This window comes from Glandiceps talaboti, chromosome 12, assembly GCF_964340395.1.
Source record: "Glandiceps talaboti chromosome 12, keGlaTala1.1, whole genome shotgun sequence".
In the NCBI taxonomy this organism is placed as follows: domain Eukaryota; kingdom Metazoa; phylum Hemichordata; class Enteropneusta; family Spengelidae; genus Glandiceps; species Glandiceps talaboti.
The window spans coordinates 2,135,321-2,148,555 of NC_135560.1; the positions used below are offsets into that span (position 1 = coordinate 2,135,321).

At 34.5% G+C, this 13,235-nt stretch overlaps 1 protein-coding gene across 1 annotated transcript in view; it reads right to left on the reverse strand.

The window, feature by feature from the left end:
• Positions 1-13,235, reverse strand: part of LOC144443201 (integrator complex subunit 11-like) — a 50,284-nt gene that overhangs the window by 26,876 nt on the left and 10,173 nt on the right. Inside the window, exons 5-10 of the mRNA XM_078132594.1 lie at positions 9,832-9,943; positions 9,520-9,636; positions 6,569-6,667; positions 4,581-4,615; positions 499-579; positions 116-238 (exon numbers count right to left, since the gene is read on the reverse strand). Coding sequence (XP_077988720.1) covers positions 116-238; positions 499-579; positions 4,581-4,615; positions 6,569-6,667; positions 9,520-9,636; positions 9,832-9,943 — 567 coding nt within the window. The remainder of the gene's footprint in view (positions 1-115; positions 239-498; positions 580-4,580; positions 4,616-6,568; positions 6,668-9,519; positions 9,637-9,831; positions 9,944-13,235) is intronic.

Sequence of the window (13,235 nt, forward strand, 5' to 3'; positions counted from 1 at the left end):
AGGAACATACAAAACAGCCAACAAGAAAACCTCTTAGGATGTCAACAGTAATGAATGCAGAGTTCTACACAGACATACCAAATAATGAACAATAGAAGAGTAAATGTAATCATACCAGAATGTTTCTAGAAGAATACACAGTTCTTGAGCTCTACCCAAAGCAAATACTGGAATCAAAACTTTGCCACCCTTCTCTACACAATCATGTACTTTCTTTAAGAAGTCTCTTTCTCTGCATCTAATGGTTGGATACAATCATAAATCAATGTATATTAAACTGGACAGTGGAAATCTTTTGAGGGGAAAATCTTCTGATTGATTGATTGGTTGATTTCAATCCTTCACTTAATGGGAGAAAATCTTCGGATTGACTGATTGATTAATTGATTGACTGACTGATTGATGTCAATCCCGCTCCCTGGACAGGTTATGATTTTTTGCCTGATTGATGTCAATGTAGAGATATGTGATTATAGAAGGTTAGGTCCATATTATTACCTTTTAGAATCTCTTATTGTTGTAGCATAGGTAGATTCTGTTATTAGGAGATCTGGTCGACATTTATCAATCCATGCAGACCTGAAATAAACAATACAGTGTTTGTTTACTACATGTATGTCATTAACCAGATTTAAACTGAATGCCTTCTGTAAGGTCAAAGTCTTTAGGTTTTCATTCCTACACAGCACACAATAATTGGTGGAATGCAGCAGAACATATACGATTAGTCCTGATTGAAGTATGTAATAAATTATACTGAATTTGAAGTATGCGTTTTCAAGATATACCCTAATTATTGAAAATCATTAATTATGCAAATGAGTCATTAAAACTAAAAGCTGCATCACAAAGCTTTGAAGCTTTGCACTTTGTTATGGTTGATATATGTAGTAGCTATATTGAATTTGAAAGGTGCATTCTTAAGATTTAGCCTAATTACTGAAAATCATTAATTATGCAAATGAGTCATTAAAAATATAAATCACATTTAATATGAAACTTTATATGTCACATGGACTTTGTTATCATCAATGTATGCACCAAATTATGTTGAGTTTGCAATGTGCATTCTTCAGATATAACCCCTAACAAGCTCTGGCTTCTTACAATGGACGGATGATTATTTCAGATTAGTAATAAATATTCATGACTAATGACGTAATGACAAACCATATGTTCTGGAGTATTCACCGTACGTGTGTATCTAACCCTGATCAGCAACTAATTATACTTATATTCTGACTTATACCTGATTTGTCACTGTGAATGAATGTCAATGTGACTAAATATGTCTGTTTATAGGACCATTCCCTTGAAGCAACAGTATTTTTTGCCTCTATCAATGAGTCCACCAGGCAGAAACGGCATGAACAGCAAGAGTTGACAGATGCATGCACTGAGTGAATGTGAACAGGTGATTCATTGACCCATGTAAAAGTTACTAGTCTCATTTAAAACGTGGTATTGATTTTGGCACTATATAAATTATTTGGAGTGATTGATTTATTGAAACTTAAAGCAGTATCTTCTGAGGGAATAACCATTACCTTTTGTCTCTCTTCGATTTGCTACAATGACTGTAATTTGAATTCTGTATGTAAGAGCTTAACTTAATTCTTATTTTACTATTTTTTGTTGTGTCTAGATCCAATGAGCTTCTGTGTATTTATTTATTTTTGCCACCAACATATCTTTATCTCTACATTACATGATATTTTCTGTTGTTATTGTGGAATTTGTAATAGAAAAGTAATAGAAAATCTTGTTTGAATCTAAGGTTTCTTCAACCAATCAGTGTGCTTCTGTCAAAATCGTTTGGAGAGACAGCGCCACCACAGATGGGTCGAGTCGTCAATGCAATCCCTATGTGTACATTTGTTTGTTCGTTGTTATCAATTTCTCCAGTGTGCACAGCTGCCAGTATAACTCGATCCTGATTGGCTACTCAAAAGCACGAGATTCAAATGAGATTTTCTATATGTTGGAAGGCAGCAATCACCAGGAACAAGCAAACAAACAAACACAAAATGATGGAAATAGAGGTAAATAAAGACATCAAGCCACTTTCACCACATCAGATTTTAATCACATTGTGCTGGCCTCATACACCATCATTTGACTATTATGGGTATGGTCTTGTTGCTAGGTATATTTCCATACATTTTAAAAAATGTTTATTGATTTGCCTAGCCAACAATATAAACAGTCTTTGCAAAATATACTGGTATTTGGCTGTTGTTAAGGGCAAATAAACAAATAGAACCAAGGACATCATAGCACAACTGTGTTCTTCCACATGCCAATCTATCCTGGTTGATACACATGCAATATGCACCATCATTTTAGTGTTGCTATGTAAAGTTTCTTAGTTGATGGGTGACTTAGTCAGTTTTTTGAATATTTATCTACTTGCCTAAATACCCCCTGTTGTTACATTTGCCATACACACTGTTGCTATGGACATGGTCTTGTTGCTAGATAAACATGGGACCATTTTTGTAAATCTTTATTGACATGCCTGTCCATCCCTATTTTCATCTTTGCAATACTCAACATCATTTGACAGTTGCTATGGACATGGTCTTGTTGTTAGGCATATTTGCATACATTTTTGAGTTTTTATTCATTCGCCTACCCATTCCTGTTTTTATCTTTGCAATATACATCACAACTTGGTTATTGCTATGGGCGTGGTCCTTTTGATACACATATCTGCAATCAATTTCTAGAATGTTTATGCATTTACCTACCTATCCTTACTGATATTTTTACAATATGCAACAGTAGTAGATATTGACTATATACAGTAGTAGATATTAACTATAGATATTGACTATATGCAGTAGTAGATATTGACTATATACAGTAGTAGACATTGACTATATACAGAACATGTACAAGATATTGACTATAAACAGTAGTAGATATTGACTATATACAGTAGTAGACATTGACTATATACAGTACAAGACATTGACTATATACAGTAGTAGATATTGACTATATACAGTAGTAGATATTGACTATATACAGTACAAGACATTGACTATATACAGTAGTAGATATTGACTATATACAGTAGTAGATATTGACTATATACAGTACAAGACATTGACTATATACAGTAGTAGATATTGACTATATACAGTAGTAGATATTGACTATATACAGTACAAGACATTGACTATATACAGTAGTAGATATTGACTATATACAGTACAAGACATTGACTATATACAGTAGTAGATATTGACTATATACAGTACAAGACATTGACTATATACAGTAGTAGATATTGACTATATACAGTAGTAGATATTGACTATATACAGTAGTAGATATTGACTATATACAGTAGTAGATATTGACTATATACAGTAGTAGATATTGACTATATACAGTAGTAGATATTGACTATATACAGTAGTAGATATTGACTATATACAGTAGTAGATATTGACTATATACAGTAGTAGATATTGACTATATACAGTAGTAGATATTGACTATATACAGTACAAGACATTGACTATATACAGTAGTAGATATTGACTATATACAGTACAAGACATTGACTATATACAGTAGTAGATATTGACTATATGCAGTACAAGACATTGACTATATAGAGTAGTAGATATTGACTATATACAGTACAAGACATTGACTATATACAGTAGTAGACATTGACTATATACAGTAGTAGATATTGACTATATGCAGTAGTAGATATTGACTATATACAGTAGTAGACATTGACTATATACAGTAGTAGATATTGACTATATACAGTAGTAGACATTGACTATATATAGTAGTAGATATTAACTATATACAGTAGTAGATATTGACTATATACAGTAGTAGATATTAACTATATACAGTAGTAGATATTGACTATATACAGTAGTAGATATTAACTATATACAGTAGTAGATATTGACTATATACAGTAGTAGATATTAACTATATACAGTAGTAGATATTAACTATATACAGTAGTAGATATTAACTATATACAGTAGTAGACATTAACTATATACAGTAGTAGATATTGACTATATACACAGACAGAGGAGACAAAGAATGACAGCCAGAGACAGGCAAACAAACAAACAAACAAACAAACAAAACAAACAATAAACAAACAAACAGAGAGAAAATCAAGTGTACGGCATTGACAATATTAGTCTAGTTCCAAACAGAGACAGTATTACGTATTAAAAAGTTCATCTCTTTCCTTGGGGTTCTACATCATAGTGGGCGAAGCAGGAGCGGCGCATGTCAGTAGTAATCCATCACAAATTGACAGGCTGTCGTAATCATTCTCATGTTTCTAGGATCTAGGATTGATATGATATGCAAATGTCCAACCAGGACTCCACCTCCAGTCCGTTTAAATTAAAATCACATGGGAATGCGATATCATCATGTTTATATGAGCACGGTTGGGAGGAGCACATATATCTGTGCTCGAGCAATGGCCTTGACTAGACTGGGAAAGAGATGAAGTTTTTGATATGTAATACTGTCCCTGTCTTTAGCTAGACTAGGACAATATGGACATTATGTAAACTTACCCAAGATGTCTGTCTGGTGTCATGTTGTAGTCACCCTGTGTATCCAACAATAGGTACAATATCATGAAATAATAATTGAGTTCACTGTCTTGTGATGAAAATAATAGACAAATTATTGATTGAATTATTGACCAACACTGCAATCAGTATTGGCAATGACCAGGTTGTGCTATAAATTTATAACAACTGACAGTGAATGCTTTAAAAAAAATTAATTATAACAATTATCTATCTGTGATCAAAACATATTGAGGTACCAGGTCCATTTCAAGCAATTATGAACATTAAATGTGTGTATTTATATAGTTCACCTTGTCAGCTACTACATGCATCAGTTGGAATAAATAAGTGAATACCAGCAGAATGTATTTCATTGACCTTTGACCTTTTTGTTCACTATATAGACTACAGGAGCACATTCAAGATAACAAGTCTTCCTAGAAGACATTCTTCCCCCCACCCCACCCCCGAATACTTTATGGTGATAACAAATAAATGCCATTCATTAAAAATTACATGAGCATCAAAATATAATGCCTGTGTGCCGTGCTTTTCTTCACATCAATTGTAAACATGATTCAAAAGAAACAATACTGCAATATGTAAATACTACAATGTGTCTGTGATAGGCAGAAATTGGCTCAATTTTAAAATTAACCCCGATGGTCAAGGTAAAGGTCAAAGTCGCCAAAGATAGCTGGCATCTGATAATATGGGGTAGACACTTGAATGGAGTCTCTATGTATTACAGTTATTTGCTTGACACATCTAACCAAAACGGTTCTCATACTTGATGGTCTACTTTCAGCCATTGCACTTGAATGTGAAAAGAAACCATGGCATGACTTTCAGCCATTGCACTTGAATGTGCAAAGAAACCATGGCATGACTTTCAGCCATTGCACTTGAATGTGCAAAGAAACCACGGCATGGCTTTCAGCCATTGCACTTGAATGTGCAAAGAAACCACGGCATGGCTTTCAACCATTGCACTTGAATGTGAAAAGAAACCACGGCATGACTTTCAGCCATTGCACTTGAATGTGAAAAGAAACCATGGCATGGCTTTTAGCCATTGCACTTGAATGTGAAAAGAAACCACGGCATGACTTACATGATATTGTGTGACTTGAACCACAATGGTATGTTCCAATTGTGACACACCCTTTACATCAAACATTAAAAATCTGAATTTTAAAGAGTTTTTCAATTCAGATGTACTGCCATTTTGCATTTTGCATTTTGCAAGACAACAGCATTGAATATAAAAACATGACGCATAATTCGACTACTTTGCCAAAGGCTTTTATCTTGAAAGAGCCCAAGACTGGGCTCCAACTTTCAATACCAAGATGTATGCCCTTTTTTTTCTTTTTTTTTGTATATGTAGTGCAATTGCGAACAATAGCCACTTCAGGAATAAATGACAAAGAGATCTCCCAATTGGCCAAGCAAATTGGTTCGCTGCTGCTCAGAATAACAAAAAAAAATAATAAAAATGTAAGACGGCAACACTTTACGAAAGGTGTACATTGTACTTTAACATGCATTGGGTATTGCACTCCAATACACGGGACCTCTATTTTACGTCCTGTCCGAGGGACAAAAGTAAAGTATAAAAAGGAATCAAAAATACATGAGACATACAAGTGTACAAATATCCATACGTTCTACAGAGGAGGCAAAATGCATTACTGGAAACCCAAGTGACCAATAAAAGAACAAGACCCTACTAGAGAATTACAGCACCAGGTCTTACTGCACTGTTTTCTGGCAGTTTAAGGAACAAGTCCAGCCAGCTCATAAATCACAAGTGCTCTAGTAAGCCAGGTGAATTGCCTACATCTCTTGAATCACCCAGTCACGCATTCTACCCCTCACCAAGTGTATCATACCTTGCCAAAGATAACATGAAGCATGATTACATGAATTACATGCACAGGATTAAAGTCTGCCTGTCAATGGTGCTATACTTGACCTTTACTCACCGTGTAGACAACAGACTGAGTTCCAACTTTCATATGATAAATACCAGCTCCTAAGACATGGCCAGCATAGTACACTTTGATCTCAAGCTCATCATCAACCTACATACAAAATTAAAGCATTTATAAAAGAGTTCTGTTATCTGGGTGATACCTTAGATGGTGCAGGAGGCAGAGAGCTTGCAGTGACAAAAAGAGTGGGACTGGGATGGAGGAAGTTCAGAGACTTTGAATCCGCACTATGTGGTTGTAGGCTAACTCTAGCAATGAAAGGTCGGATCTACAAGGCATGTGTGAGGCCAGATATGACATATGCGGCAGAAACATGGGTGATGAGAGCAGTGGAAGAGGGTATCTTGAGGAGAGCAGAGAGAGCTATGGTTAGAAAGATATGTGGTGTCAAATTGAGTGACAGGGTTGGCTCAGAGGTGCTAATGGAACGGCTAGGTCTATGTGAGTCAATTGTGGTGGTAGCAAGGCGTAGCTCTCTTAGATGGTGTGGACATGTGCTGAGGAAAGATGAGGGAGAAGGAGTGAAGAGGGCATGGAATCTGGAGGTGGATGGAAAAAGAGGGAGAGGGCGACCAAAGCTGACATGGAAGAGTATGGTGGAAGAACAATGTAAACAGATTGGATTAAACATCAATGACTGTGCGAACAGGCAGAAATGGAGGAATGTGATTGCCACATGGAAAGAAGGACAGTCGGTGACCCCCCGCAAGGGGGAAGAAATCAACTTTAATTAATGATGATGATGATGATAAACAATGAATGTAATTATGTTATAAAACTGAAGGCATGATGATGGGGAGAGCAACTAAAATCATGAAAACTTTTTACGTGAAAAATGTGATAAGTTGGAGCCAAATCTCTATCTGATGAATTCTAGATTAATCTTGTACTGGATGTTACCATTCTTCCTTAAGATTGTTGTGAAGTAACACTGTTTAAAAAGGGGTGTGGGTAGCCAAGACTAGTTAATATGTGGTTGTACATGGTAATATCTAATCTGGTGTGATAAGGATAACTAACACTATATATTATTGCCTTGATATTGGGTTATATGCCTGAGGGCAAGGAATGCAATTGGCACAACACATAGTGGAGTGCTGATGTTTTTACGGCTTTGAATGGTAAAGCACCTTTGTATATTCAGGATTCGTTCACATGTACCAACAATTCTTGTTACAATTTACGTAACGACTGTAGTCAAAATCTTGTTTTACCTCGATCATATAATACTCTAAATGACAGAGTGCTTACCATTACCAAAGCTATGGAACTCAATTCCTGGAGAACTAAAGCTGATCACTGACATTGAACGTTTTAAAGGTGAACTTAAAACACATGTGCTTAAACAATATTATAAACTGTATTCATTTATTACCACATGTCTTTTACTAAGTAGTCATTTTAGCCTTTTTTGTAATTATTGTAATCAATTTATTGTTTTTAGCTTTATTATATTGTTTTACCATGCCTTTAAATCTATTTTATGTACAGCGCTTTTGAATATTAATAAATAGAAAAGGCGCTTTAGAAAATAAATAAACTTTAAACTTTAAATTTTATGTATCCTTGTACCAAAGGCATATAACCCAATATCAAGGCTATAATATTTTTATTATATGTCTCCACAGATATTATTTTCATATGAGAAATTTCATGAAATTTCTCAATACATGTAAAAATAATATCTGTGGAGTCATATAATAAAGATAACCTTGATATTGGGGTTTTGGCCGGTGCAAGGATACACATTCAGCACTCTGCTACTGTTGTGCTGATTGCATCCTACTCATGTCAGGAAATTTGTAAAAGAATAAAACTTGGCTTTGTGCCCTGAATGTCCTACTTATTTTAACATTCATTGCTATAAAACAACAGATTACTGTATTTAGATATACTGTTATGCAGTCAACCTCATTTGCATAAGTTTGAACAAAAATGTTTTGTGTGTCAATCATGGTGTTGTCGACATCATACATAATGACCCTCTAGATCTGGTGTAGGACAACATTCGGAGTGCCGAGTTCATCATGCTTCACATCCGACATGTAAAATATCAACGATTCCCAATATCAAAGGTGATAGTGATGTAGTATGCTATTAAAAGCAACTGTTCGCCATGGGAATGGTTTGAAAAACTAACTTCTCGTTCCAAAAACACTATACTACAGCAACATGAACTGTACTCCAATGCAGTGAGAACTCAAAAAGAAGTACATTGTATTATCACATTCATGAAAGTGAGTGTGATTCCAGTGATGACAATGACTCTGAATGATGTTAAACTATTAATCTGTATGTAATGTGTCAAATATTGTTGCTTCACATGTACCTATTGATTGCCTGTGTTTGGTCCTGGCATATCGCTTGCTGTGAAATACTCTTAACTTTTGACAGGACAATGTGCATTAGGACAACATTACATAGATAAACTATTTTCTTTATGCAATTCAATATTCTGATGGCAGGACGTTTAGGGCAGAATTTGCATCCACAAGCAGATCTTTTTAATTAAAGAAGTTTGATTTTCATGTAAATTAAACTGTTTGTTTTTGTATTTAAGTTCCAGGTTGATTTCAGTCAATATAGAAAACAGTTCTGGGTTGATTTCGGTCAGTACCATAAAATACGGACTGCTACATCATCACCACTTCCCCCATAGTAAACAATGTAACACATAGTGGATGAATACATGAGTCATATAATAATAGGTAAGATGTGGCTGTATATGGTAATACCTAATCTGATGTGATTGGAAAGACAGCCTTCCTACAAGGGTCTGGGTAGCCAACACTAGGCAATATGTGGTTACAAATGATATGACACACTTTTACAACAGTGAATAGCTTATCCAACTATCAAGTTGACAAGTTCCTTATCATTGTGATATGAATGAAATGAGGAATAAATTCAAAACATTGATATTAAAAATTAAATATTTTTACCTGTACAGTTTGATGTAAATTAACCACAACTACTTTCTTCATACAATCTTTGATCATCTGTGATGTGAAGAAATTGGTTTCTCCTTTCTTTTCTACAGTTATTTTTCTGTAATCTTCCTGCAAGATGAATCATGAAATCTAAGTGGCAAAAAAAATCTCATGAATATTCATTATTCAACCATGAATACATTATTTCTGCTGCCACCCATGATGCACTTCCCACAGTAAGTACTATAAATGTCTTGATGTTTCTCTGAAATTGCAAGATGATGTAATACAATGTACTAATATATACACATCAACTATACATACCAGTAGAATAGGACAAATTGCCTTGGTGGGGTGAGTCATATAAATTGGTCCATCAAATCCTACCATCTCGGACATATAAGGCAATGCTCCACAATGATCTAAGTGAAAGTGACTGTAAAATACACAAAATGAGATAAATTGGTGTTATGATCAATTAGTAATCATTGAATAAATATGTGAATGATTTGGGCAATGCTGAGGTGGTAATACTAACATAACACATGCTAAGTTTAGTGCTGTACCACTCTAAAAAGGTCACTTTCTCAAGAGCCATACTAATTTGTGACAAACGGAGTACATACTACCAAAAAGAAAGACTGTAGAGTTTCAATAGATGTTTTCAAATCTTACACAACTTTTTTATTACAAATTCATATCAACAATATGCAAACACTGACCACAAGGGCATATGAAATAAATAAACAGTTTTGTGTTTGAATTGAACTGAATTAAATTGAAATGTATTTCACAAGAAAAATGAGAACATAACATAAAACAATTAAATATATACAACAGCTAACAAAATAGTACCTACAATCAATATTTACAATAAACAAGTCATTGAAAATGACATAGTCCCCGCTATGATTGGGTTTTAAGGAACTGGCAGTTTATGTTGTCATTTTCAAACCTGGTTAATGTTGTTTGGCCTCATATGGTTCTTTTTGATATCACTACTCTGTTCAAGCATGTCCGAATTATGACTTTGGACATGAAAACTGTGCCAACAAAATGGCTGCCAGGCAGCCATATTGGATTGTATCACGACGAAAATGGATATGCACATGTATGTCATAGAACATTGTGCTAATACCAACTTTGCCTGAGATCTGTTCAAGCATGTCTGAGTTATGGCTTTGGACATGGAAAATTCACAAACAAAACTGTTAGTTTGTTAACATTGCACCACAGATTAATTTTGTTAAAATATACATTCATGTCATTAAATTGTTAGTTTTCATGAAGAGATTAGTAAACAAACAGAAATTGAAGGAGTCAGTAGATTTGTTAATATTGTTAATACAGATAAGAAAGAGAATTGGTCCCAGTATAGATCCTTTTGTGTACACTCCTCGAAACATCCTCATGGAATTTTGGCCCAATATTACTCATAGTTTTGGAGTCTGTGCTTTTTGACCGCAAACTCACATTTCTAATTCACAATTTTCATGTCAATAATAGAATCACCATAGAAACATATTTTGTGTAGCTGTATACATGATTAATCACATCAAATCAAATTGATTTTTGAGTCCACCCCAAAAAAACAGAACCTTCAATGGCGATCACAATTGCAACCTGTTTCTGTATTGTTTATGGATAACACTGACCACTGATTAACACACTAAATGTCAATTTACAGTGAATAAATTATATTGTTGTTGTCTGATCAAAAAATAATACTCCTGTTACAACTACATGAAGTAAATTTTTATAAGAATCAGACTTGCCACAACACTGTCTACATATAATAGTGACCTCTAATTATAAATGATCAATTTTAGGGAATATAATCTTTGACAATATGATGAACAACATGACCCAGTTATGCCTAGTTCAAGTTTAAGTTCTGCAACACCCTGAATAATGTCAGCTCAAAGTGAAGGAATTTCACAGTCTATTTGTAATTTGAACTGTCATTTAACTTGTAATAGTTGTAAAGTGAAGGAATTTCACAGTCTATTTGTAATTTGAACTGTCATTTAACTTGTAATAGTTGTAAAGTGAAGGGATTTCACAGTCTATTTGTAATTTGAACTGTCATTTAACTTGTAATAGTTCTAAAGTTAAAGACTTTAATGAAGAGTTTGATTTATGGTGACCCTGATTCCATTGCTGGATTACAGGAAGACAAAGTGGGATTTAGCTCAAAACATGACTGTTGCTATGGTAACACGTATATTTTTTTGGGGAAAGTCGTTCATGTATGCAAGTTGACACCTAAGACAGACAGACACATATTCAACCAAAACAGTAGAATACATTAAATTGTTAACATGACACATGAATCCATCACATAGTAACTGTAAGGTAAATAAATGTTGGTCTTAGTCTTCCTGCAACATGTTACAAAAAGTGTTGTAACTTTCTTTGGATCAGTCTCTGAGTCTGTCATCATATATTTTCTTACAAAGAATTTGATATATATAAACCCGTCCTGCAAAACATTATGTGACTCCAGGTTTCCGTTGCTGAACTACAGGAAGATGAAATGTGATTTTGGCACAAAACATGGCCATTGCCATGGTAACATGCATATTTTCTTTGAAGAATGAATCTTGTAGTTGTATGTCGGCTGATACCTGTCCCACACAAAATATATACATGTTGAACCTAAACACATTGAATCGTTAATATGATATACGAATTAAACACATACCACTGTATGTCAACTGAACAGATGTTGGTCTTAGTCTTCCTGCAGCATGTTAGTTACAAAAAATTTGTAAATTTCTTTATATCAGTCCCCAGGTCTGTTATCATACATTTCCTTATTTGTCAGACTCTAACAATGAATTTGATATATAGAAACCTTACATTATTGTCAGAGATAAAACTGAACTGCAAAACATTAAGGCACTCTCCAGGTTTCCATTGCTGAACAACAGTGAGACAAATTGTGATATTGGATCAAAACATGATCGTTACCATGGTAACATGCACATTTTCGGTGAACAATGGTTCCTGTGTGTTGCCTAATACATATCACACACAAAAACATACACATGTTCAACTTAAACACATTAAAACTTTAATATGATCCACAAACACAACACATAGTATCTTTATTTTATGCCAACAAATGTTGACCTTAGTTTTCTACACCATGTTACATATTGTGCTCTAACTTGATTTGTAATAATTTTTGGCTCTGTCATCATGGATTGCCATATTCCTGAGACTCTAAGGAAGCGCTTGATAAGTTTCCGAAAACTAGGCCACTTTTCTGGCCTCTGCTGCAGCACTATATACTTTTTGTGGGATTGACGCCAGGGCCTGGCCCTGGACTTAGGTAATTTTGACATCTGCCGTAAAATGAATGTGCCCAAATGACGTAAGGTGGGAAAATTATTGAGTCATTTGTAATTTTAGGGGGCCTCGGCAGAACATTGACATGTAATACTGGCATTACCACATGTAATACTGGCATTTTGACATGTAGGGCTAGCATTATCACATATAGTGCTGACATTATCACATGTAATACTGGCATTTTGACATGTAGGGCTAGCATTATCACATATAGTGCTGACATTATCACATGTAATACTGGCATTTTGACATGTAGGGCTAGCATTATCACATATAGTGCTGACATTATCACATGTAATACTGGCATTTTGACATGTAGGGCTAGCATTATCACATATAGTACTGACATTATCACATATAGTGCTGACATT